Raw genomic sequence first — 27883 nt, forward strand, 5'->3', positions numbered from 1 at the left:
TGACTTTTTGAGGCTTGTATGGAAAGGTCATGTTTCTTTCCCTTAGATTCCAAGTTCTGCTTGTTCATTAGGCTAAGGTTTCTCTCTGAAATTGTTGCTTTGTAAGAATTTGAAGCATTCTTGTTAATGCTGACATGCCTGAGTGTTGATCTCTAAACCTGCAATTGAATTTGTGGACTGGAGACTCAAGTGTTTTCCAAAACATTCCAATACAAGTGGAGCTGTATTGGTTGTTTATAAAATAACCCAGAGGTGTTTGTTCTGGTGCATTACTACTTCTCCTCTTCTTCCCCATCTTACTCTTTTCTTTCCCAATACAGGTCTTGATGCAGAGCTGTCTTATGTGAGGAATGATGTGGTTAATCACTACGCATTGTCCTTCAATCTCTTAATACCCACTGAGACCAACAATCTTCACTTCAGCTGGCATGCTAAATCCAAGGTAAGGCATCCCTTCTGTGTTTAAGTACTTGAGACATGATCTATATTGCTTAGGTAATGCCCACAGTTATAGTTTAATGGCTTTTTTCTATGCAAAAAATAGCACATGATAGGTGCAAAAGAATTATATATATTGTTACAGGCAATAAGTTAAGATGCTATGCAAACTGTTCTTTTCTTGTTTTAGAAAGTTTAAGCACTTCTTTTGAAATATTTCATACTTGTTGCTTCTGGCACACTATACACATACAATCTCTGCTGGTTGTGCATTGAGCACACAGAAGAGGCAGCCGTGTACTGAAGTCTCTAGAAATCAGATGTAAAGCAGTTATGTTTTATTTTCTGGAAACATAAGTTTGTAGACCAGAAGGACCTATAAAAGTAGCATCTAGTATGTTATTACCAAGCCCTGATTAAATGGGAAGGGATTTTTATTTCACTTAATCACCATAGCTGGAGCATGCAGCCTCAGCTGTCATAAGGCTTGTGTATGTTCTTACATTTTTGAAGGATTTCCAGTTACTTAATTTATTTTTGTTTATTAAATGATGTGCTTAGTCTCTGCCAGATGTTCATTCTTTTTCAAACTTGAGCATTGGTTGTTCTTCTGACCCTTAAGTAGGGAAGACTCCAGTAGGAACAGCTCCACCAATGCAGTTTCTGAAGATTTCTTCTGCACGTGTTCTTCCCTTTGAGTTGCAGCTTTTTATGAGATGAGAATTTTGGCCTGCAACAACATCAGAGACAGCACAAGACAGCCCTACTACTTGATCCCATATTCTATTTTCACAGGCAGTTCAGTCTCTTGTCATGCAAATAGAAGTTTTAAAGGAGTTGCCTTGTTAAAACTTGAACCATGAACTGTCTGCATCACCATCCCTGCCTAGAGTTTCCTTGGGCCTCTTTTGTGAATTTTGAATGGGAATTTTTGAGCTTGTGTAGTCCTCTTTCTGGTACTGGGATTTCACCCGTTAACAGCATCTGTGCTGACTTTGTAGGATGGCGCTCATAGGATGGACTTCATAGGAGCTCAGAAACTGGGTTCTGCTTCTGCCCTTGGCATCTTCACTGCAAAATAAAGGATGCATTTATGCTATCTGTTTTATATATATTTTTTTTTTTTGGGGGGGGGGGGAAGGGGAAGAAATTAATGAGGCTATGTGAAACTAAATTCTTTCATCTGAGTGGAAACAAAGGATGAATTTCCAACAAGAATTTAGGATTTAGTTACAATAGATGCTGTACCTTTTTGAATAAGTATTTGCAGAATCAACTTCATAAGTGGAAACAATCTTGGAAACAATCTCATAATCTATGGTTAAATGGTTTGTATCCAGTTTTGGCTACATAGTTCATGAAACTTACTAGAGCAGGGGAATTTTTTGAATTCCTGTAATTGTAACAAGTTGGCTTTTCAGCAAGTAAGTTTAGCAGCAAGTATGATTTGTGGTGGCTGTTTTTAATACAGCACTTTAAATTGTGGCTCAAAGTTTCACAAATTCTTTCAAGATAGACTTCGATTTTAGCTTTTTTTAACTTGATCTGTCACAGAAGTCAGATATTTAGGCTTCATTTAAGAATCATTTGGGCACCTAAACCCACCACTATTATACGAAAATAAGATATATTTTTTAGTTTAAAATACAACTATCAAAGGTTAAGTAGCATTTTTTCTACTGTAAAGATTATTTGATATGTCTTTCACCTCTCAACTGTTGTTGCAGGTTGAGTATAAACTGGGATTTCAGGTAGATAATCCCATGGCCATGGCTATGCCCCAGGCCAACATTTCTCTACAAGGAGAAGTTCCTCGCACCCTTTCAGGTAAACAGACTCCCTACCCCTGAACCTTATACAGCTGTTGCTGTTGCTAACAGTACTATTTTTTTTTCCAAAATGTGGATAATGTTGGGTGTGTAGTTTTTCTGTACTAAACATAGAATTTTCATCAGTCTTGTGCAACAATTATGAAATAGCTCAAAGGAAATCAAAGATTGGGACTCTTCAGTCTAAGAGTAATATTCTCCCCTTGTTTGCTGAAAGAGGTTTTCCTGGGAAGTTAACATGACCTTTCTTTTATATGCATTTACACACACAAGGTTCCTGTTCCCTTTCAACAATGATAATCAGAAATTAGCATTTTAAAATCCATGCCTTTTCATTTTTATGGCCTGTAGAGATTACATTTCAAGATGTGTGGAAGATGTTGGTACATTAAAGTGTTTATGATAAGATTTTAAAACTGAGGAAACTATTTTGAATATGTATTAGCCCCTCCGTAGGATCTAGACTAGAAACATTGATAGTTGTTTCAGGAAATGTGCAAATGATCACAATTCCCTTGCATGATTTTTTACCATTTTTTTTGGGCAAGCAGACACCAGGGGATTAGGCTTGTGTCTACTCTATTGGCATACATAATGCTGGTATATAAACTAGAAAGTAAATTAGGTCATATTACTTCCTTTGATTCTGGTCAGGTTTGCAGAGACCAAAATATTTAAGCTTAGTGCTTGTAAAAAAAGCCAACCATAGCATCTGAAACAGCAACAAGGAAAGCAGATTTTTCTGGTTTTCTGGGGTAAGACATTTCTCTTGTCACAGAAAGAGAAATTCCAAAGCTAATATATTGCTAATAGTCATGTATCTACAGAGATGATATTAGTAATCAGTAAATTTGTAATTTAATTCATATAAAGGAATTAAAAAGAGTAATACTTGCCTGAAATTACAAAGCTTGAAGGCTAAAATATTTCTTAATAGCAAGTCCTTTAAAAACATTGAAAAATAACATTATCACTTAATGGTGTTTCATCACAATTTTTGAAAACTGCTGGGATGAAACTGTAATGCCTCTTTGTTTTCTCTTTGCAGTGTTTCGTGTGGAACTCTCCTGCACTGGCAGGCTTGACTCGGATGTCACAATACTAATGCAGCTCAACTTGACACTAAATTCATCCAAAAACATCACAGTTTTAAATTTCAAACGAAGGAAAATGTGCTACAGAAGTAAGACTTCTTAAGTTTCAAATGTTAAGCTCTTAGTGTTAATCTATGATAGACAAAAGGAGTGGGAAGGTGTATGATCCAGGACATGATTAGCAGTCCCCCAGGTGAATGTTGGAGAAGAAGAAACCAGGTAAAATTCTGCTGTTCAGATGCAAATTGGGGACTTTTGGTAGAAGCAGAATCTAATGGATGACAAATTCCCCACATTTTCTGCTGCATTAACTGATCTTTTCACATACATAGCAAAAAGCATTTTCAAAGCATTTTCTCTTTTGTGCTTGGAAGGAAGAAACTATTTGCCTCAAAACTGAATATTGGTATTGTTCCAAAAATTAACAACTATACCTACTTAGTTTATAGAATAAGATAAAACTGGCTATTTAAGAAGTCTAAGCAGGTATTAGTCTTCCAGAGTCTTCCAGTGCAAAATGATCTTGGTAGATAATGCTGATTTCAGAAATCCCAAATTAACTCCTGCATTTTGACCTTGGAATCTGCAAGCACTAACTTATTGTTGTATAGCAGGAACTGTTTCCTGTTGCTGCTTCTTTAGAAACATTTTCATAGGTTTCAGAAGAAAATTATTTTTTAGAATTCCAAAAACTGTACACCCCTTCAAAATGGCTCTGGTATCCTGTTCTTGGGCAGAATTTGAGGGTGGCTACCCTCGTTTACCTGTTCCTCCTGGCTCTGTTTTGTTTACTTCAAGCTTTTGAGGACAGCAGGTGGTTTTTCAGAGGGGAGTTTGTCACTTCTCTCCAGTATGAATGTCCAGGGATGTCCTCATGGAAGGTGTGAGTGAAAGAGCTAGCCAAGTTTTTTTGTTTTTTTTTTTTTAAGCATGTGATGTTGTGATACTCATGTTCCTTGTTTTGATGCAGTGGGAAGATCATTCTTAATTTGAAGTGTTTCTAGTGAAAGTGGAGGTCCTGCTGATAATGTTTTGAAGGAAAGGTACTTTTTCAAATTATCTCAGTGGAGGAAGTCAGCACTGCTTTGGCATTGATATCTTACTAAGCTGCTCAATGTGTAGAGGTTTCCATAGGCACCCCACAATTATCTGCGTGTGCGAGATAATCACTTCTACATAGTTTAGGAAGTGACTCTCTTACAAAGATCATGTTTCTTTGGGTTCATAAAAATGTCAATGACTTCTTTGTGATGTGCGTTTTAGTTGATTGGTTTACAGCATCTGGGGATTTCTGGTTTAATTTAGTGCATAAGTTAAAAATATGCTGGAACTTGCCAGTGATTTTGCTCAAGGCATTTGTAATAGTTCCTTCCAAAATTTAAGAGGGTATAAAAAAACCCAAACTTCAGATATTCCCTTCCCTGGATTACTTTCTCACAAGTTTATCTGGCTGCGCTGGCTTATCAAGGACTGGAAGGTGCCATGGTAGGAAGGAAGCAGCTCCTCACAGCAGAGAGTACAAAGGGTGATGTGCAAGTGGGTCTGCACCTTTACAGCCACAGAAATCCCTTCTGTTGCCTCCATTGCGTGCAGATCCTCAGGGAGGTTTGTCTGAAGTCATCTCCATAGCCTGCTTTCCCACTGCTCCTTGAAGTGATCAGGCTTGTACACTTTATGAGGGTTTATCCCCTTTCTAAAGGATCATTTTCATACATCAGCCTGAGCATTGTCCTTGTGCCTTTTGTTCTGTTTTTCTGAGTAAATAGACATTACCTTTTTCATCCTTCAGTTTTAAAATGCTCATGATGGTAGTATCAGCTGAGAAGGCACAGTGCCCCTGGCTGCATCTCTTAACTTTTTCCTAAAAGGAGTAGGATTAGAATTTGTGCCAGAATCTGAGGGTAATATTGACTGAGCATTCAGGAAATTATTTTCTATCCTGTAAGTAACTAATTCTGTGAGGTCTTTGTGTGTCTTAGTATACGCTCACATACTCTGTACCTCCTCTTTCTACCATCTGCTGCTTTGGACTTTGGTGGACAAGCCCCAGAGGGTTTTTTGAGGTAGGTAGATTCAGCAGGGCTGAGCATGGCCTTAATGGATGTATGTATTGATAGTGAAATATATTTAAGACTTAAATGTCTTAAAGAAGTATATTTTTTTTTTGTACTATGCAGTGGTTAGGTATTTAAAATGGCAATTTAGAGATAACGATAGTTCTTATGTCAGCTCACTTGAAAAGCAGATTTGTTTTTCCACAAATGAGGCAACTGCCTGCCTGCGAAGGACTACAACAATATTTGTGTACCAAGATTAATCATTTCCTCTCTTCAATTTAGAGCCTGAACCAGAAGTAAAATCTCCAACATCTGACAAAAACAGCAGCAAGGCTATCTGTAAGTAGTTCTGAGTGTGAAAATGAAAAACCTGTGATGTTCTTTCTGGTTCCATAGTGTTCCCTGTGAAGATTAGCCATGTAGTCTGTACCATACCCTGTATTTTAGTGGGATTTTTTGGTAATTAATTATTTTAACTAGAAATGTGTGCTAGTGAAGAGAAAAAAAAAACAAACTCTTTTGAGTCTCCTAACAATGGTTTCTTTTACCACATCTTGGGAGCTCTGGTTTCGGTACATGACTCTGATCTATTTTTGTCACTTTAGGACCTGTCTGGTTTGCAGGTGTGACTTGTCAGTGTTGGATGAGGCGGGTTCTTTTTCTCACTCCTTTTCTAGCTGGAAATACCATTGACTGACTGTGCTCAGCCTCTGTGGTGACCCCAGATGTAAACAGTTTTGCCATAATGCTTTTTTAAACAGTGGTGAAGCACATTGCTTGGTTTTCTCTTTGCCACCCACCACCTCTTCCAGAACAATTGCTCTCCATGATTAAACTGGGGATGGTACAGGCTACCATGTCTTGGTGCCTTTAGTGCCTTTGCTCATGTTGCTGGTGGCACAGGCTGAAGGCCAGCACAGCAGTCTTCTGCTGCCAAGGTTAAATGTCAGAACTTTGCCCCAAGTTACTGCAGTTGAGATTCTTTTGAAAGAGAGGATTAACTGTCCTGTATATGCTGCTGCTTTAAGATGCAGGTCAGGGGGCCATAATCCACCTGTCATGGCCTAAAATTAGGAAGGGATGCTGAGTTTGTGTTCTCTGGCACATTTTGGTCAGTGAGCAAGCACTGCTAGTATCCTGCGTCTAGGTGTTGGTTTCATTTTATTTAATCTGTTGGCATGTGTCTCCTGCTCCTACAGCCCCACTAACAAGTCTGTGCCACCAACGGTGATGGGACTGAGCCAGAGGCTGGGTTTGGCCATGCTGCTACCCTGTTTTCAGCTTGGAAAGGCCATGGGAGTCAAGGGATTGTGTGAGGTAGAAACAGCAGGACCAAAAAGACTGTTTTGGAAGATTCCTGGATAGCATTTTTTCCTTCAGTAGGAAGCTTCCTTTTGTCCTAGGAAAGAAATAAAGGCATTGAGTGGCTTGCTGGGCCCTGCCAGCAAACTGCCCCAAACTACCCTATTTGTGATGCCCAGTTCTCTGGGGGTTCCCAGAGTCTGTCCCTGTGAGCTGGCTCCAGCCCTGCTCTTCGTGGGTGTCAGGGCACTGGGAGTGAGCCTGGGGACAGCAGCACTGACCTCCTGCCACGTCAGCCTGCTGGGAGCTAACAAAATGTTGTTTGTTGGGGGTTTTGTTTGCATCTTTTTCAGGGCTTTTTGTTTGGTTGGTTTTTATTTTATTTTTAGAAAGGTTCAGTAACTTTTCACATTTCTCTTTCAGTTGATCCTGTAAATGCAGCTCCCACCACTTCTACCCGTGTGTTTTACATCAGTGTAGGCGTGTGCTGTGCTGTTATATTCCTGGTGGCAATAATATTAGCTGTCTTGCATCTTCACAGCATGAAAAGGATAGAGTTGGATGACAGGTATGTATTACAGCTTTTCAAGTGTATTCTTAGGACATGTTTACCCAGATATGTGGGAGTTCTGGTCTCAGAATAAGTATTTAGTAGCAGCTTCCAGGTTCTGCTCTTGATGTCAAGCTTTAACAATTACTACCTGTGTAGAGTTCTGATAAGTGCTGTACTGCAGAAAAGCAGCAGTTGCAGATGTTCTGCTGTTTATGGGGTGGGAGGGTTGTGGCTGTTGGGTTTTTGCCAGAACACTTGTGTGAGGGTCACACAGTGGGGAAGTCTGGACAGAATCAGATCTACGGGGATATTAAATATTGAAGGAAAATTCAGTAGATACCTGTGCACACTGAAAATACTTGATTTTTACTGCTACAGGAGATTGAATTTCAGTTTTCTCTATTTTGATTGATTTACCAATATTCACTTTGGCCTTAGGGTAAAGTCCGAGGCTTGCAACTGCTCAGTTATAAAACTACAAATGGGCTTGCTCTCAAATGTACATTCAGTCCAGAAAAACCAAATTGGCACATCCATGCAAAAAAGCCTTGTAACCTGAATCCAAGGGCAATATGGTCAGCTGAGAGGGGATTAACTGGAAAAGTAGGTGGGCTGAGGCTGTGTGAACAAGCTGCATCAGGTGCAACTGTTCAGAAGCAGGCAATGTGGAAACTGAATACTTCACAAAACAGTTTGGCCTGTGGGTGGTCACCCCTATTGGAAGGGTATCTCGAGCACTTTCTGTTCCTGCCTGCAGCTTCTCAGAGTAGCTCCATCTTTTCATCTTCCTCTCTATCTGTTCATCTGTTTCTTTGAGTTTTTCTTTCTTCTATTTACTTCTCTGGTGCCCATAGACCACTTGGGTTTTGGGAGTGCCGGTGTAGGAAGTAGTAATGGTAAAAACAATTTAGTAATGGTTTCTCAGAGTCTGATTACCTAACCAAATTACTTACCAAATTATTTGTGCCTAATTGCCTCCAGAAGGTTTTTAGCCAATAGAAGGTGCTAAAGGTTGTGCAGCTTGCTTTACTTCAGATAGGGAAAGCCTGACCTTTTACAGAGCGTGGGGATAGTCTCATCTATCAGTTATGAGAGACTGTTTCAGCCTAATTGTGTGATGAAATGTCCTTTCATCCATTCCATTGTACTGATTCCTGTGAAGATACAAGCTAAAAATTGGTCTTGATGATAATACTCTGTGGTTTGCTGGTATTAAAGAAATTGCTCTAAACTAGTATGTGGCCTTCTGATAATTTCTGTGAAGTCTGTGCAGATTGGGTTCTTTGGAGAGCCATATAGTGAATTTTTTTTGAGCCCAAGGGTTGCCTGACCTGACAAACTTGGATGGACTTCTGAGTCAGAACTGTGGTTGACTAGTGTCATAGCAGAAGTGTAAGAGGGGCAAAATGTGCCTAAAAATCAGGATCTGTGGAGTTATGTTTTCAGAACTGGCTGCATGCACAGGAGCCAGGAAAGACACTCTCAGGTGATGTTTCAGGGCTTGGTTCAGAAACTGGTTCAGTGTTATAATTTAGCTTCAGTGTTATGCACCAGCCTTGCAGGTGACTGGTGGCAGCTTTATGTAGCAACCAGCAACTAGGGAACTTGTAAGAGAAGAAACAGCTTTTGGTTTAGTTTTGAGAAACATGCTCAAAATGTTGCTGTAAAGGGTTCTGAATCAACAATAACATCATTAGAGTTAACAACCTCCCAGGAGCAACAGTGGCTAAAATACCCACTGCTTTTGCTCTTAATTTCAAAAACCAGAACCAAACAAAAGCAAGGAAGGTTGTTAAATGGAAGCTAAAAACAGGCAGCTGAGTTTACAGGCAGCACATGGACCATTTAAGAACATTGTATTGAAAGTTCAGAATGAATACTTGCATACCTCCTATCAAAGGCACTTGAAAGAGTGCCTTTAATAATTGACATGGCTTGACAGCAGGATAATGGAGGTTATGAAAAGCAAGAAGGCATTGGTCTTAAAGCTGATATAGTATGCGAGTAAACTAAGCAAGCTCATAAATAGGAGCAAGTTAAACCTAAAAAAAAAAAAATAAACACAGCTTGTACAGGTAGTAATGCAAACAGTTAAAGTAACCAATAATAAGTTGCTAGCACCAGAGAATATAAATTTAAATGCTTCAAAATAACTTCAAAAAAGGTTTCCAGAGAGAGCTATAAATCAGTAAGCTTGATGTTTGTATTGTGTACTAAACTCTTCTAAAGAAAGAGTTTACTAGGTGCATCTGTGGTTATGGCATAATGGGGAAGAATTAACTTGGCTTTCTGTTTTTTTTTAAAGGAAGGTTTACTTCAAAAGTAGCAGTCAGTGGTCCTTGAGGGCATCACCAAGCATGTCTAAAAATCCTACAAGGATGGTTGGCACTGCTTGGTTAGTACTTGGTAGCAGCCCAAGAAGCAAAGAACATGTTGATTACATGGCAAGGCAGAGGGTTATACCCCAAACGAGTCTTTTTGTTCTGCCAGCACAGTCAGGAGAAATAGAGAAGCTTTTCGAAGTTTAAAAAAGGGAAAGATGTTTGTGTGCATATGGATGGAGATCAAAAAACTTTCCATCTGAGCCATCTGAGCTGATAACAGGTACTACAAACTCTCACCTGTCTTTAGGCTGCTAGAGCAGCGACAGTGTCTTTTTATAGCCTTTTGTCCATGAGGATAAGGCAGAAAACATCCTGCTGTGCTTTAAGTTATGTTTCTTGAATACTGTCTGCAGCTCTGGTCCTTCTATGTAAAGAAGATATTTCAAAAGCACATGGTAGGTGGCTCTGGAAAAGAGCAGCAAGTGTCCTTAGAGAGAAGAATGACAAAGTAGGCTTAGAGCATTTTGGTCTATGAAAAGGAACTGTGAGAGGTACAGCAGGATGAACTACCAGGATTCCTGGTAAACTAGGGAATATCTTTTAGATATTTATTTGTTCGAGCACAGAAACTAAAGGGCACTGGGTAGAGCTAGTAGTGGGTATGCCCAAAGCAAGCAAGAGATGACTGGCTGAAAACTCTGGTTAAGCTGTGCAGGGTGCCTCTCCCTTTGGCTCTGGCTGCTGCTTTGTAAGTTGTGTAGTTGTTACTGATTGTCAGTGGGATGTTGGTACCATGAAACACATACAAGTCTGCTCTGGAAGGAAATAATTTTGTTCTTCTTTATATGAACATATCTTCTTGATATGTTCTTCTTGATAGTTCTTGCAATGAATGTTTTGTCACTTTTTTTTTTTTTCTTCTTTCAAAAGTGTGGGGAAAGTGCTTGAAAAGAGAGCAAATTCTGCAAAATAAGGCTGAGGAAGTTGTTCATGCGGAACAGGGGAACAGGATGGGAGCACTAAGATTTCTGAGTTACCAGAAGTATATTTTAATATGTGGGACTTTAATAATGCCATTCTTTCAGAGTATAGCCTGTTAATTTTGATACTTTAATTCTGAATTTATTACAGTGGGAAGCAGTCATGTTCATGTCCATTTTTGTTTTAAAACAGCATTAGTGACAGCAGTAGCTCACAAGGTTTGTCCCAACCTTCCACACAGACAACACAGTACTTGCGAGCTGACACACCAAACAATGCAACGCCAGTGACCAGTAAGTGTTAATCTAATTACAGACCCTTCAACAGACCCTCAAACACAGCCAGAGTGTTTGGTAGTAGGGCTCTCATCGCTGTCTTTTCATCTTATTCCTACACTCTGCAAAGGAAATCAGCAGGGAAAAAGCTTTAAAAGGGTGATATATTTGTGATTTCTTCTTGTTTGCATCTCTGCTTGAAAGAACATTAAGTAGTTACTAAGAGCAAGTGAATTAAAAGGAAAGGTGGTTTATATACTTTGTGGTAGGCTGATACCAGTTCTGTGCCAATTCTGATTAAAATCATGGAAGTTTTGTTACCTGCAGAGTGTTTACTCCTCCAATCACTGTCTTGTCTTCTCTAGTGGAGAAATATCCAAGGAAGGGACTGTTCAGAACTGAGGGAAACTGGGCAGTGTAGGGAGACTGTGGGTGTGCAGTTTCTTGGCAGACCATGAGCCTTCCCCTTTGTGCTGGCACTTGGGTTTCTAGGCTGGAAGATGTCTCAGGGAGCTGCGCCAGCAAAAACCTGACTTCTTCTGTAGAGTGATGGGTTTTTGGTTGACTTGAGTCTCTGAACTGGCTGGCAGCCTAGCTCTGCAAGCACAAAGATTGGTGCTTAGAGGGTATGTGTCTACCTGACTGAGAATTGGAAGAAATCAGCACTTAGCCCAAACTGGCTTAAGCTGAAGAGCCTGCTTTAAAAGACCAAAAGTGAGGGAAGGGTTTATGTTATGAAGTGACAAAATGGCATAGCTCATCCAGAGGAACAAACTGTCTCTCAGTTAAACTCAAATTGCTTTTATTTCCTCAGTAAACTGGGAACTGCCAAGCTGAAATAGTAGCCTGGCACTCATGACCTTTTCAGAAATTGTAAATTAAATGGCTCCTGTTGTCATCTACTACCACCTGTGGTTTTCTCTTCTGTAAAGCTCAATAGTTTTGTATTAATTGACTTTGTCCAGCAATCTTGTGGGTAGAAATGTCCATGTAGATCCATTGCTTAGAGCTAGGTAAAAATAATGATTCATGACTTGGTTTTCTTCTTTCAAGAAGACCTCAAAGTCTTTTTCTGATTGCACTTAGCAGGGATACAGACCATGCCCGTACAAGTGGGAGCACAAATGTCATGATGACTGTTCACTCCTACTGTGTTTTCCTTTTTCTTCCCTCCCCATGTGGATGCAGGCATTTGCCTGAGAGTACTTAGGTAAAAAAGTTTGGGCTCTTTTCTAAATTGTACTGTATCTCCCTTAAAAAAAGAAAAATGCAGGGGGAGAATCTTTTTTGTCATCTTTTTCTTGCAAAAGGCTGCCTTTAAAATTTATTTAGTAGAAATGTTAATTTAAAAATAAAATAAAGATTAAAATGCTTTCTGTGGAGTTGGGATGAGATCTTACCATGAAAACAATTCTTGAGCTGTTTTTCGCATTATCCAGCTTAAGTCCTTCCCCGGCCTTTTTATTTTGCATCTTGTGTCCCAGATCACATTATGCTTTTGGTGTCCTGTCAACCTCAAGTTTTTAGGTTGGGCCCTCTAAGTGTCACTGCTGGGTTAATTTAAATATTAGCCCTGGAAACTCATTACTGGGCATCTGGCAAATGGGGAGAGGAGGACTTGTCATGAGTCACCTGCAAACCAAGCATATGGTGGTGTTGAAAGTCTCCTCACCTTGATGAGTGTGGTAACCACCTCTAGGTAGTACCTAAATGGCAGCTGTTTGCTGTGGTCAGTCCCTGGTGTTTCAGAATGTTTCTTTCCTGTTTCCTCTCACCCCATGTAGCACAGGGAATAGTGAAAGCTAATAGAAGGAGTAAAAATGTTGAATGCACAAAATAAACAGGAAGAACGTTCTGAGTCCTTCCACAGTCTTAACCTTGTTTTCAGTAATGTTTAAATAAAATTTAAAAAATTATAATCAAAGTAATTCTCAAGATTTTTCCTCAGTGATTTATGAACTTGTACAAAAATATTCAGGCCTTTCTGATTCTTAGTGTATCTAAATATCTACAAGTGCCAGAAGAGGGCACTGGTAGTTTTGGTTATGTCCTGCTGGGGTAAGGCATCTTTCTCACTACCAACAAGGCTTCTGTAGCTGGCAGTGACCTTGATTTCCTTGTTGGCAGGGGAGTGCCGTGTGGTGTTCATCAGCTTCAGTATGTAAGGAGGAGCTTATTTACTTGGTGTTAAGAATGAGACTTCATTGCATGACACTATAGAGAGTTCCTGTCTCATTCCCCTCCCCGCAGATTATTGCATTCACATGACTCGTGTTGTTGTTTTAATACTCTAATCTTTTCAAGATTAAGATATAAGTACATGCTGTTTGCGTGTCTTCATACCTGTAGATGGTGCTGACGTGAAGCAGCGTGCTTGTGTTCTCATTGTAAGGGTATTTATATTGGTTTGTTTGGCTCTGCTGGCTCCTCAGGTTATCCTACACTACGGATAGAGAAGAATGATCTTAAAAGTGTCACTCTCATGGAAGCAAAAGCTAAAGTGAAGGACATAGCCATCTCCAGGGAGAGGATCACTCTAAAAGATGTGCTCCAAGAAGGTATTTCCAGGACTCGGATGCCTGTTGGCTACAGTGTGGTGTATAACTATATAATATAGTTGGATTTTTCTGAAATTACCCATGGATGATGTTGTTGATCTCCATAACTTTGGTGGAGGAGAAGAATGATGAATGTTTGCATTTGAGGTGTGGGGGTGAGGAAAGCAGTTTTCAGAATTCCTTAGAGCAGGGGAGTGACTAACTCTGCTTAGTAAATCATTCAGTTTGTCTGTCTTAATAATCTGGTCCTTTAAATGAAGGTAAAGTTTAAATGGCTCAGGAATGAAGTAATCAGTTGGGGGGCTGTAAGTGGCAAATAACTCACTTTTGTAAGTTACTGCAGAAGAGCAGTAAACCAAAAAAAAAATCAAAATCCTAAAGCCCACAAAGACCTCAGTCATCTAAACTCATCTCAATTTCATAGCTTCTGATTTGGAAATCTAATCAGCAGATGCAACATTTACAGGTATGTTATGAAAACTTCAGAGATTACTTGATTCTTTTGTGTCACTTGGTGTTTACTTTGCAAGTGTTCCTGCACAACATTCACTGGCTCTTGTTGATGCTGAATTTGGGAAACAGACTTGACATATTTCGAGTTTTTACTGCTGTGACTTCAAGTCTGGGTTCCCTGAGCCTGATGAGCAATACAGCTTCTCAAAGCTAGAGATCTCAAGATACTCTTAGAAAGTAGAACTGCTAAATGCTTTGCAAATAAATATTTGCTGCAAAATAAACCCATCATCAGTATTTCTAGTTATTTTAATTGGTTTCTTCTGCTCTCATTAGTTCACACTCATGCTGGGGGGCCATGAGTTTTAGTTATCTAAAACTTCTGGCATTTATTGTGTGTAGTTCTGAATCAACCTGGTGCTGGAGAGGTGGTTGGATTTTATATTGTTGACTTAACAGGACATGTAGAACTTAATGGCTGTTGTTTCTAACTTTCTGCTGTGGTCGAGACATTTTAAGGCAGTGCTTTCTGAATAGATAATGTTCTAAATGTGTTTTAACCACGTAATAACCTACTGTATCTTCTTTTTGTAGGCACGTTTGGACGCATTTTCCATGGGATCCTTATAGAAGAAAAAGACCCCAATAAAGAGAAACAAGTTTTTGTCAAAACTGTTAAAGGTATGTTTACAAAAAGGAAGGGGGTTTGTGTCCCATGCACACTGAGTGTAACAAATCTGTCCTTAAAAACAAGCCCCTTCTCCCCCAGATATGCAAATGGCTACTGCTTTAAAAGCAAAAGTAATTTTGATGCAGCCAGCCAGAAATCTTATATGGAAGAAAAATGCACCTTTTCTCTGCAAGTGCCTTCACTTGCTGCATCCTGAATACTTTTGCTTATTATTCTTCTAAGTAAAAAATACATTTGCTTCTTTCCCATAGCATGTCATTGTTCTATCCACCCACAGCCTTTTCCCCAGCAAATTTCAGAAAAAGGCACCTGCAATGTGTCCAAAATATCTTTTATAGACATGCATGGAAAAATGGGGCATCATTTCTGTGATCCTTAAACTTTGCTACTGAAGCATGAGAGTTGTCATTTAGAACTTAATTTATATAAATACAACATCCTTGGTCAAGAAATATGTTCTTGAAGTGCTTTAAATTGTGATATTCTTAAAAAAACAGGTAAGTGTAACTGAAAAAGCTATATGCATCCTAAATGTATGTTACATGCATCCTACATATATCCCTTCCTCTGCACTCATCATTTTAAGTAGCTCACAACAGCTTTGCTGCATTCTTTACACAGTAGTTGCTTCACCAGTTATTTTCTTTTCATTTGGGTATATTATGCAGCTTTTAATTCTTTCTTTAAAAAAATTAAGCAGGCTTCTATGAGAATTTCAACTGGTTTTTACATTTTCTGGCTGGCTAGAAATTTTTAAAGTTAATTATTTTAAAGAAGAAAGTATGAATGAAACTGTTAAATTTTGTTGTTGTTGAATCTTTCTAGTGCCCATTTTTAAAGAAAAAATATAGTGCTTGAAGAAAGTAATCTGTTGTTCTAGGTATAGGTCTCACACAACGAGATGCTTGTAATAATAAAACGTTTAGGTGGAAAGTCACTTAGAAAAAGACCGGTCTCACTTTAAGGGGAGAAATTTCTGAAAGTCAGTTTGAGTTGGTATAAAAGTAGCTGAAAAGAGGTCCCTACTTCTTGAGCTAATCTGAAGTGGCAGTTTGAGATGAATGCTGGACATTTATGTAGGCCTAGGAGCGTGGTCTGGAGACAGGTCAGTGCCTGAAAAATACCTGCTGCTCTGACAAAGTATGTTGAACTTCAAAAGGTTCAACTTGTCAACAGTACTAAGGCCAGGTACCAGCTGTAAGTAGCAGAACACAGGCAGTGTGAGCTTAGCCTCCTTTCCTGCTGCACAAACCTTTACTTCCTTGTCAGACCAGTCTTCAACTGCAAGGGCCCTCCACCATGGTGGGGTGGGTGTCAACAGCCATGTAGTGCTTTGTGGGCAGCAGGAGAGCAGCCTCTGATTAAATCTGTCTCAGCATGGATCATGCCAGCAGACCTGGATCTGTGTTCTGGCCAGGCTGCTTGTGTGCCTGCTATTGGGGTTCACAGAGGTCTGAACAGGGAGGATTTGCTGCTGTCCCTTGTCCTGCTCTTTCCTCTTGCACATCCTTGTGGGTGTTCCTAAATTCAGGGTGACATTACCCTCTTAATCACAAGATACTTCCATTATTTCTTCAGGAGTGCCTCCAAGATGGTATGCTTTCAATCTGTAGCACTTTTCCTCCCTGCTGAGTCCAGAGGGGACTTCCAAAGAGTAGATATGTTGTCTCTTTGGAAGATGCTGATAGCTACCATTTAGTATGATGATGGTAGCTAGAACTCTGTCATCTGAAGCAATTATAGCCTTAGAAAAAAAAAGTAGTGGGTACTCATAAGTAAAGTATTTTTTTTTGGTCATGACTTCTAGCAAGGAGCATCCTCAATTAATAGGAAAAGTATGCTTCTTTTCAGTCTTTTGGGAACTTTTCCCAAATTCTGCACTTTTCTGTTTGCCCTTCCCTGCCAAACAGTTCTGACTGTTGTCTTGCTTTTTTTTAACAGTTTCCATAAGACTTCTCCCTTATCACATGAGCCTGGTGCTCCTCTGTGTATGATGAGGCATTCTGACTTGGGACATCATTCACCAGTCTTACCTTAACCTGGCATCCTCTTCCCTGTTACTTAGTGGTTCTTTGCCCTGGTTGAGAATCAGCAAATGCTATGGCTCTTGTGAGCCCCAAAGGTTTTGAGAGCTGGAGCAATCTGATGTCTGTACAGCACTATGCAAGCACTATGGTTACTCTTTATAGCATGAGATTAAATGACAAGACAACACTTTGTGAGAACAGATCTTAATTTAGCTGCCTCTCATCACCACTTATTATTTGTTTTACTGAAATGGACCTTCTCATTCTCTCCAAGCTGCATTTCTACCTTGCAGTGCCCTGTCTCTCTGACACAGCACATATCCTTGTTTCTCTTGTCCTTCACTTTGCAATGGAAGATTTGCTGGCTACTGTCAACTTCACATAATTGATGTATGTAGAGAATTTCTCAACTTTACAAAAGATCTGTATGGAGAAACAGTTTATAATAAATTTTGCTGATGCCTTTCTATGGAATAATACACATTCGGGCAGCAGAACGTTGCTAGGAAAATAACTATAAACATCCACACTTCTCCTTAAAGTAGCTCATTTGCAGTGCTAATATTAAGCACCTTCATCTTTGTATCCTGGCTTTGATAGCTGTGTTTGCAGCCGGATCATGTAAGAAGTTGGGAATTTGATAATCTTGGAAAAAAACTGCAAAAGTACTCTTAACCAGACTTTTTCCTTGATCTCATTCCTTCTGTGACCACACACACACTGCTGTTTTGGCAGAAACATGGGAGCAGGGCAGGACCATGAATGTGAGATGAGTATGAGAAATATTAAACTGGTTTAAGTGTCTCTGCTGAAAGCAAGAAAGGAGCCTGAGGGTCATGGAAAAGAAACAAGGAAAAAAGACTTTCCCCTAAGGACTGAAACCCAAAATAGTTGGCTGGTTATCACACTAACTGCAGTAGCCCTTACCACTTTCCTGATGTTTTCTAGCCCTCTGGTTAGTGTTGAGCATTACTATAATATTACTATTAGCACCCAGAACAGTGCTAACTGAAATCAAGAAACCATGATTTTTCTGAGCTTAGTACTTGTTCCCCTTTCCAGAGTGATCTGCTGTTAAAGGAGTCGGTAATACTTAAAAACTGGGAAAGTCTGGACCTGCCTACCTTTGTCCTGAGAAATTCTGTAAGTGAAAGAAGCCATTCAGAGACTCTGTGAGACCAGTTTCCAGGAATGTATTGTATTTCCCCTTTTCTCAAGCTGGGATTGACCTATTAGGTCAGACTCTCAAAGGACAAGTTTGATCCTAATAGAGCAGCATCAGTTGCAGAAGGCAAAGAGATTGGAGTTTGCTTATTAAGCACAATTTCACTAATTTCTCCTACACCACAGAATTTGTCTGGGGTCTTTTATCTGAGCCATTTATTAAGTCTTTGAAGTGTTTTTCAACTGATTTATTGACTACTTGTTCTGTAGCTTGTGAATTGATATGACTGAAAAGCTGGAAACACTTCTCTTGAAGTCTCAATGCTGCATCTTTTATATAAACATAAAGTCTGAAGGCAGAATCCATCCCTGAGTGCCAGATGTCCACTCCAAATCCCTGAGAAGAGGTTTTCCTTTCACTCCAGTGTAAAGTTGCAACTTGCCCTAGGTAGTGACAAAGCTTCTACCTGAATACATTAATTTGTAATGCGGGGTTTTTTTAATGCTGTATCATCTAATGCTTTAGAGTGTGTCTGGATGCCTTCCATTATGTGCACTGGTCTGGGCCAAAGAGGAGAGCTTAAAAAAAAAAACGGGCTTCAGTTTGCAAAATAAGAGGCAGCTTTCTGGAAACTAAGAATTTATGAAGAACAGATAATAAGCCGTGGGCAAAAGGTGTCACTTGTTTATAGTTCCTTCAGATCCTTAGTGTTGGCTGTCTCGTTGTTCTTTGCAAAGCACAATTTCACTGTGTATTACTTTGGTAGTCATTGTCATAACAGTTGTAGCTTCTCTCACATTTAATCTTTTCTGTGAGTAATTCTCCTTCATTCTTGCTTTAAATGAATGTTCTTGAAGATTAAAGATACGTGTCTCATTACCAGTAAGAACAAGAATGTCATCTATGCTATATTTGGGATATTGGATCAACACAACCTGAATAAGTTCTTTGTTAAAAAGATGAGAGACTGAGCTGGCATTTGCTTTCCTCATTGTCTTTCTTGCTCTATGGTAGAATTGCTCTATGAGGTTGTACTGCTTCACTTTCTTTTCTAATGGGTTTCCTGTCAGTCACTTTTGGGAAATGTCTTGGGCATGTTTCTCAAAGCTGGCATTGGATCTCTTGCCAGTGATGTACAGATCTCTTCTGCCTTTATATGGCATGAAAGAGACTTTCATGTGAATCTTCTAGGTCACCTTACATCAGAAGAGGAAGCAAACACATGGTTTTCACCTCTGGTTTCAAGAACACTTTGTTTAATAGTGCTTTTCCTGTGAAGGAGAAAATTCTCCCCAGAACAAATGGAACTGTATTATTCCAAGAACACACGCAGTGAGTTTGACTTGTGCAGAGCCCTGACTCATTTAATATGTTTCAGCCAAGATACATTTGTGTTAAAACAACGAATCATGCTTTTCAAGATTACCTGACTGCTTCCATTTCACTTTCTAACCACTTAAAAATGAATAAAGTGTTTTAAAACAGTCCACTCATGAAAAGCATTGGAAACAAAGTCATAGAATGAAGATTAACTCTCAAGATTTCATCATTTTACCAGCCTTAACAAAAGCTTTGAGGTGTTTTTTCCTGGGATCATAGCTCACTAAAGGACTCTTTCAGTATTCTCAATTATCTCTCACATGAATACTTTTTAAAATATGAGCATCTTTGAGTCCAACCATTAACGCAGCACTGAACTGTGTCCCTCAGCACCACATCTACACTTTGAAATCCCTTCAGAGATGGTGATGATTTCCGCACACCTCCCGGTTCCAACCTCCTCTCAGGGGGTTGCAGAGAGCCAGAAGGTCTCCCCTCAGCCTTGTCTCAGACTGAACATCCCCAGGTCCCTCAGCTGCTCCTGGACAGACTTGGACTCCAAACCCTTCCCCAGACCCTTTTCTAGACACGTTCCAGCCCCTCAGTGTCCTTTGTGTAGACATAAGAGTGCAACCTGGAACATACACAGTTGATCCCAAGGTACCATTCTTAAATTGCATTTAATTTATTATTCTGGGCAGTTCATTCTTAAAAGCATTGCTTTGTAAAAGTACTTTTAAGTTGGAGTCCATGTCTTAAATGTACAGTATTTAATGCTAAATACTTCTTAATTTCAAGATTTGCTATTCCATATGTTTCTGCAGGAGGAAAGAACCTATAATAACATAGTCTACAATACGATTTTATTTATGTGGTTAGAATCATTACTTGTATTCATTTTGTTTGCTGCTGTCCTTCAGCTGTTGGTAGATTTTGAAACATTAAACTAGTTGTTTCTCTTCCCCAGTTTCACTTCATATTTGCTTACACTTTTGCTTCATTAAGTTAAATGGACTGTTGAACACAGAGCTTTTGACTTGTTGCTATTTGCTGTTGTCACTTGGATTCTCATATTATTGTTATGTAGGGAAATAACCCTGTCCCCATATACATCTCTCTGTCCTTTTCTGTGGTTTAAAATTGCATGTGTATTTGTAATGTAGGAAAACCAGAACAGCACTCCCTGTTCTAGCAGTGTCATGTTGCATTACTTCCAGAATTTAAGTTTGAGCTTGAATCTGAAATTGTGAACTGCCTTGCTTTGGAAAACAACTCGTAGTTGTGGTGTGGAACAAGCATTTTAATATAAATAGCCTTTATATTATGATTGGAGGAGATGTCCTCAATATAAATAGCCTGGATAACAAGGTGGGAGGAGAAATCCTGCTCTGTTGAACTTTTAACAAGAATAAGCATAGTGTCCTTTGTAGGACAGATGCCTTCGTAGCTATCTGGACTTGCACATGCACTAGGGCTGCCAAACAGGCTTCACTTCTGTGGCAGGCTGAAAGCCATCAGATGTGCTGTCAGTGTCCATGGTAACCTGTCACTGGCAAACTGTTAGGGCTTCTTGAAGTTTTAAAGTGTAAATATTTTTGGGTATGTACTTCCCCTTCTACCAGTAAAAAAGCAGACTGGATCATGACTGCTTGCATGCCTTAAGCTGTCACCCTTTTGTTGAAGGAAAGTTCTGAAATGTCTTCTAGCAGCATTAGAAGTGTCCTTTACAACAGGCATGGACTCTGGATATCTTCAAGTGTTGAATTGCTTCAAAGAACCAAAGAGCTTGTGGAGAAATGTTAAAACAATATTCAGGTTTCTGTTCTTTTTGAACTGGGGTTGAATTCTGCCTTGGGAGAAATTTTACATAATGAATTGCTCTGCAAAAGCAGCAGTAATTAAAAAGGATGTGTTGATACTAGGAGCGTTTCTTACCTGAAGCTGAACAGGCTGCCCAGGGCAGTGGTGGAGTCACCAGCCCTAGAGGGAGTTAGGAGTCATATAAACATAATACTTATGTATGTGTTACTGCCATAGTAGGCTGTGAAAGGGCTCTGGAGTGACTTGTGTCAATTCTGAAACCTTTGGTTATGTTGCTTTCAAGATTCTGCTTTGTCTTTCTCCTAAAGAAATAGATTTCAGTAACCATGCTACAGTTGTTAAGTTGTAATGCTGTACTTGGCTGCTTCAGGTTTCTCAAAGTTCTGACTTAATGTTACTCTGAAAAGCCATCCAGCTAATTGGATACCCCCCTGCAATATGCAGGTGATTGTAGCTTTTCATTTCTGAGAAGTAATTTGAGGTGTGGAGTGACTCTTTACTTTCAATAAGTGGTAGCCTACCATAAGAGCATGATGTTCTGCTGCTGTTCAGAGTGCTCAGTCTTGGAGCAAGCCAACTGCTGCAATATTAGTGTCATCCCAAACTTCCCAGAGATGTTGTCATGGGAGTGTTACAGTAACACATGTGACCGATGATGAACAAAGACTTTAAAATTCAATTTTGCAGATGGACTTTTAGAAGTGGGTGAAAATCAAAGAGGTGCTCTTTTTCCCCATGAACCAGGACGGGCCTCAGCTCATATCACGCTTGCCAGAACTGTGTGGGAAGACAGTCCTCTTGTATAGAAATAGTAGTGCCAAAAGCCCCATTGTACCTAGGTATATACAGATAGTGTAATATAATGAGATAAACTTGCACCCATATCAAAGCTTCTTGAAATCCTAGCTTGTTCTTGCTCTGTGCCTTAGGGTAGAATTTCACAGCCAGGTTCTTGGCACAGAAAGGGTAAAACCAGTGCTTGGGAAGCATCTCCCTAGTTCTGGAATGCATTTACATCTATTTTAAATAGTCTTGCTTTAAGCACCTTCTGAAGTTGGACCTTTTGGGTCCTAATTAAACATCTAGAATTACTACCGGGTATTAAATCTTTGGACTGATGTGACCTGCAGCCTTTGCTGTTCAGTCACTCAACTGTTGGTGTGTGGTAGCCTTGTGAAAATAGATCAAGCTCCTTCAGGCATAAGAAGCACTGACCAGGATCACCTCAGGATCTGGAACTGCATAAGTTGAGCACTGATGTATTCTTAATCACAAATAGTGTTAAAATCTTGGAGGGAAGCTGAGTTTTGGGTTTTTTTTAGGGCTTTGAATTTGTTCAGTGAGCCCTACTGCCTTGCTGTGGAGTGTTGGAATTAAACTTGGGGCTATTTCCTGATGCACTCTTTTAATATATGAGAGACTATTGCTACCTCTGTTGTTGTTTTAAGTTGCTACTCTTAAATTTAAGAAGTTTCTATTTCTGTGGGAGGCTGTCTTCCCCATATTCCCCCTTCTTTAGCTGCATGTGTGGCTATGCTCATGCACATCAAATGACTTCATGGATCCAGTACAGAAAGAATGAGTTGCAGAAGCCTGGAGGCATTCTTGTGTGTTTGACAAGCTCATGCCTCAGGTCTCATTTTGTGTGGCTACACAAACATTTCTGTGAATAAAATGCCTACGTGTGAGTGCTTACACGTAATGCTCAGAGATCTGATACGTGGGTTTGATACAGGATTATGCTGTGGCCTAGGCAGGAAAACAAAATCTGTAGGTTTCACCTTAGTGTGTCCTCATAAAAATGTCTCACCAAGCTGGAATTGCCAGATCACAACTGTTTCTGGTTTTTCTCTAGACCTGTATATTTTGTCAAAGGCAGAAATGCTGTAGATTTTCTGGATTGCTTATGTGGGTTTTAAGGCAGAAGGGTCAGTTTCACCAGGTCCTCTGCAACAGTATATTTTATTACAAAAATCACCACCTTCATAATCTGACGAACCTGTCAGTTGGATGCCCAAAAGTGGCTATAATATACTAAATGGGATTGACAATTTGTTTAAATGCGGTTTTCTTATTGTGTAAATAAAGAGAATTGGCTTGAAAAGAAGTTTAATTGCAGTGGGGACTGCTAGTAGCACTATTTTGGTAAATTTTTTCCCCCTTTGACTAGAATAACTGCAAGTGGTGATTTATATTCTGTTTTGAATAACATCTAGTACAAAACCACAATAATTAAATTGTGTGGGTTGTCTAAATTGGCATCACTCTAAGCCAGAGGAAGATTAGCCCTGTACTGCTATTGTTTGTTCTGAGTGTGTTGAATTTGTTGGTGTTGTGCAAGTTTTTTCCATACAGAAAACAAGGAAATAATATTGGTAAGAAAACACAATACGGATGCTGGGACTGTTTCACAAGATAAGATTTAGATTTCCGTATGTACTTGAATGGGAGTCAATCTTCCTTTTGGGTACTCAACAACTATGGCCTAGTGTCTCTGAGCTGAAAGAAAACAATGAAACGTAACTGCCACCTGCTGAAAAAAAAGACCCTATGTGACAGAAAGGGAGAGGCTGTCATCTCTCCTGGTGGTAGCATGAGGGGATGTAGAGGTGTGTTGTCTGAACCAGAAGAACTTGTTTTGTAGATTTTATAGCAAGTTTGAAATAGCCTCTGAATTAGAGCTTCAGTGTACTGTATGGTGGAGCTTACAGTTAAAAGCAAACCAGTTCAGCAAGCATGGGGCCAAAGAATATATAAGCAAGGTAATCATCTCAAACTCACACCTAGTAATCTCTTTCCTCCCTTTGCCCTGTGGAGGGGTGGTGATGCTGTGGTCTTCAAGTAATTAATATGTTTACTGGAGCTATTTACTAGTATCCAGCTGGCGATTCCTCTAACTTCATATAATACACTTTAATACACATATAATACACTTTAACACATATAATACACCTCTATTTTTAGTGTTCTTGTCTTTAACCACTGGGTGATTAATAATAATGTAGTATCTTGGGTTTTCTTGTCTGCTTACCAACCTTTGAAGTTCATGTCCTGCAAGTGCTATGTCAAAAACATATGGACATAGCACTTCAAGACATGGTTTAATAGTCATGATGATGTTGGCTTGACTTGGTTGATTTGATCATCTTAGAAGTCTTTTCCAAGCTTAATGATTCTATATCAACTTTTTCACATATAAAACACTGAAGTTCTCTTGCTTCCCAATAGGTAGGACTGTCTCTTTCTCATGTGTTTGTGTGTTGGAGTAAAAACTGGAGACATTTAATTAAGACTTCTGTAACACTGTGTTTGGGCTTTTGGTGGCATTGGTCCTTCCAACCTATACAGGATTTTAGGCTGTGATGCTCCTTAGGGGTTTCCAAGTGTGCTTAGGGCTGTGAGCACCTCTGGCTAGGACCTGTGTCTGCATTTATAACCTCCATTTCCTGGTCTCCTCCTTTCTAAATGCCTGTATGCTTTGGGGAAGGCATGCCTCCTTTTTAATCTCTCATGAGTTGAGGTGGTAAAGCAGCCTTTGATGTAGTTTGCCTTGGGGTATTATTCCTTTCCCTGGCTTAGGAGCACTTTCTCAGTCCAGCCAATGTTTTGTGGCTTGCAGGTTCTTGAGTTGCATGATTTCTCTTTTGATGAACCTTCCTTAGGCAGGAGCTGTGTCTTGCCTGAAGCTGGGTCCACTTCCAGGGCATCTGGAAATCTAAATGCTGGTTTGTGTGTTCTGGTTAGAGCCCCTCTATTGCCCTGAGGAGGTGGCCATGCTCTCCCTCTTGGGCTTTGTTCTTTCTTTCCCTTATTTCTGTGCTTTCCTCTAACTATGGCCAAAAGTCATGCTTTCTTTTGCAGGGTTGAAGTTCTGTTAGGAAAGGGTGACAGAGCTGATACAGGGAGGAGGACAAGATCATAAGGAAGAGAAATGAGCAAATGAGTTCTATAATCCCTCTCCTCTTTTTCCTCCCAAGGCAGTAAAATGTTGGTTTGACTCATCTGTAATATGTAAATTCATCTTGGTGCTGCAAGGAGGACTGGCCTTTGCTGGTCTCTCTCCTGTGCTAGCTTGCTGACTAGACACACCAGTACTGGTTATAGCAGGAAGGGGGGACAGAAAGTGCACCTATATGAGGATGCAGATATGAGGAGTGTGTGACTGGGAGAGCTGACTTAAAGAAGGTTAAGTTTGCCTGGTGCTTCTTGCCAGCAGACCCATGGGGAAGAAACAAACTTATTTGTGGGGGAGAGGCTTACAGGTAACATTTGCTACTTCTGCCCAGTATGATGTTCTGATTGCTGCTGGTTACTGGTATCATCACAAATGCTTCAATTTTAGCTGGTAGCAGTAGCTTTTTGTTTTTAAGGTGGGAAGAGAACAGCAAACGTATCTAAGGTTACCAAGAGTCAAGTGTTTCAAGTAGAGAGCAAATAAATAAGTATATTTAAAAATCAATAGGATTTGTCAGCATGGAAGTAACCTGCAGAAGTCTGTACTGGTAAACCAGCAGCAAAAGTGTCTTCTGTGCTTTTGGGAGACACGCAGCATGTTCCCCTTCTCCCAGTAGCACCCACCCCCTGTGCAGGATTGACCTGTGCTGCTGGGTGCAGGCAGTTCATGCCTGCCCAGAAGTTGTCAGGAAGTAAGAAAAGTACAGTCTGTCAGCACCCAGAGTGTGTTTTATTTCCTTTTTCAGCTTCACCCCGTTTGTTTAAGCAGAAATATGCCCTAGAACTTGGCTTGCTCATTTGGGGGTTTTAAATTCCCTTTTTGAAAAGCAGGAAAACAAGTTCTGTTTGTACTCAAATGACCTTGGTTGACTTGCAAATATGGACCAAATTTAATTAATGTGTTGATTTATTTTCAAAGTTATATCTGTGGTTTGTTTGTTTGGTTGGTTTTTTATCAGATCAGGCCTCAGAGGTACAGGTGACAATGATGCTGACTGAAAGCTGTAAACTTAGAGGACTTCATCACAGGTAAGCTAAGTAGTGTTTACAAACAAAGCTGTATCTGTGTGAGCTGAAAGTGCTTGTGATTAAAGCTCCCTGGGGGGAGGGACAAAATTATTTTTTCATCAACATTTTCTACATTTAATTTTTTTTTAGCTATAAAGAGCTGGAACTATTTTTGTGTCACTCTGAAATAAATTCTGGGTACGTTTATTGGAAAGGGTGCTTATAACCTTTTTCTAGCTGCACAGTCAGTAAAAACAAATAGTAGCAGGTTGACTGTAATTATCTAATTACTCATTTGTTCTGTATTGTTCATCATTTTCTACATGGCACAGAAAAGTGCTGTGACCTTCCACAAGGAGACAGGTGGTTTTTAGCTGTCTTGTGCACATGTTGTCCATGTGTGGCATCGTGACATCTCTGGGTTTAAGTCCTTGAGAATCACAGTTGTGATACTATGGAGTGCTGGCTTAAGTTTTTTAGTTATTGCCCCACAGAGTTTGGGCAAGTGGCAGTTTTGTAGCTCAGATTAAAAGATGACTTGGGCCTTAAAGATATTCATTACTGGCAAGAGTGCAGGTAAGAAGAAACCTGCACTCATCATCATCAAGTCCGTGGACTGGTTATTGATGATTTTACTCGTGATGTGAAGGGAGTGAGATCAGTTCAAATAGAATTATTAGTTCTACACTGCATTTAAAAGCTGCTTTTCTAAGAATTATTATAGTTAAGACCTTGCTTAAAATACAGTATTATTAAGAGAAGTAGCAAGTTCTTGGGGAGACAGAACTGAAACAAACTCCCTTTCATCATTCAAAATCAGTTTTTACCTCCCTTTTACTACCAAAACTCTTTAAATAGTCCAAAATTTTTTTTTTTCTGTGGAATGCTTGTAAAGCTGGGACCTTTTTAGTTGAAGGTAGAGCTACATGGGTATGTAGAGCTCTCACAGTTGTGGCACCTGACTATCAGACTTCTTCAAGCAAGAACAGGAAATTTCAAAGTTCCCTGTTAAAAATAATTATAACTCACTGAAAACTTAGCTAATACATTTTCAATTGAAGATACAGGGGTTCTAAAAAAATGTTTAATGGTAAGTTGAAAGTGTAGATAGTTTGTTTCAAGTTTCTACAAATGAGTATGGTGATAGTACAGGAAGATGGATTGAAAAAATGCAGCATGGGAGTTATCTGAGCCACAGGTAGGCTTGGAATTGTCCTTTAAAGTGGTTTAGTGGTGGACTTGGCATTATTAGGTTTATGGTTGGACTAGGTGATCTCAAAGCTTTTTTCCAAACTTAAAGAATTCTGCTACAAACCCCTCAAGATACTTCTACATTTAGAGTGCGGTTTAATGTTTAACTGATTCAAAACTGAAATTTTAAGTTCTGACTTTTTGAAGTGGGTTGAATGATGTTTTGACTTTTTTTTAAGCTGTGCTTGAGCTATATATTTTATATCTAGAGTTGTATTTTGAATGATGTTCTTCCAAATCGAAGACATATCACTTCTTAATATAAATGATAACTTGTATGCACAGAAATCTATTTCAGCCCTCTTGGACCAAGTGAAAAGATTTAGAGGGTTCTTCCCAGGGGGAAAGAGCTTCATTTATTTGGAGAGTTTGTGCTCTGCAATTCATAACACAAGATGAGATTATTTCCTTCACTGTTGAATTAGTTTCACTTACTGTGTTTAGGGATGGAGAAGATTTTTATCAAATTTCAGCTTCATTAAATAAGGAATTTCTCTCCCTGTCTTCCAGGAATCTGCTACCTATCACTCATGTCTGTATAGAAGAGGGAGAGAAACCAATGGTGTTGCTGCCATACATGAACTGGGGGAACCTTAAGTTGTTCCTGCGACAGTGCAAGCTGGTAGAGGCCAACAATCCTCAGGTACACTCAGCAATCTGTGTCTTCATGTCCATTAAAGTTAGAGTTGCTTTGTCATCTGCTTAATGCGCCTTAAAAGAAATTGTTGTGGTATTCACCTGTTCTGTTGTGACAGAGAGAGAGCAGGTTCCGAGGTAAGTGT

At 39.6% G+C, this 27883-nt stretch overlaps 1 protein-coding gene across 2 annotated transcripts in view; it reads left to right on the top strand.

The window, feature by feature from the left end:
* RYK (receptor like tyrosine kinase) overlaps positions 1 to 27883 on the top strand; it is a 48762-nt gene that overhangs the window by 15024 nt on the left and 5855 nt on the right. The window contains exons 2-11 of one of the 2 annotated variants that reach the window (XM_030456536.1): positions 321 to 442; positions 2166 to 2265; positions 3316 to 3450; positions 5701 to 5757; positions 7144 to 7288; positions 10771 to 10871; positions 13277 to 13411; positions 14459 to 14545; positions 25802 to 25871; positions 27612 to 27744. In XM_030456536.1, the coding sequence (XP_030312396.1) occupies positions 2202 to 2265; positions 3316 to 3450; positions 5701 to 5757; positions 7144 to 7288; positions 10771 to 10871; positions 13277 to 13411; positions 14459 to 14545; positions 25802 to 25871; positions 27612 to 27744 (927 nt within the window). In that variant the 5' untranslated portion in view covers positions 321 to 442; positions 2166 to 2201. The remainder of the gene's footprint in view (positions 1 to 320; positions 443 to 2165; positions 2266 to 3315; positions 3451 to 5700; positions 5758 to 7143; positions 7289 to 10770; positions 10872 to 13276; positions 13412 to 14458; positions 14546 to 25801; positions 25872 to 27611; positions 27745 to 27883) is intronic. The other variant, XM_030456537.1, reaches the window with a different exon arrangement.

The sequence above is a fragment of the Calypte anna genome, chromosome 9 (genome assembly GCF_003957555.1).
Source record: "Calypte anna isolate BGI_N300 chromosome 9, bCalAnn1_v1.p, whole genome shotgun sequence".
NCBI classification, from domain to species: domain Eukaryota; kingdom Metazoa; phylum Chordata; class Aves; order Apodiformes; family Trochilidae; genus Calypte; species Calypte anna.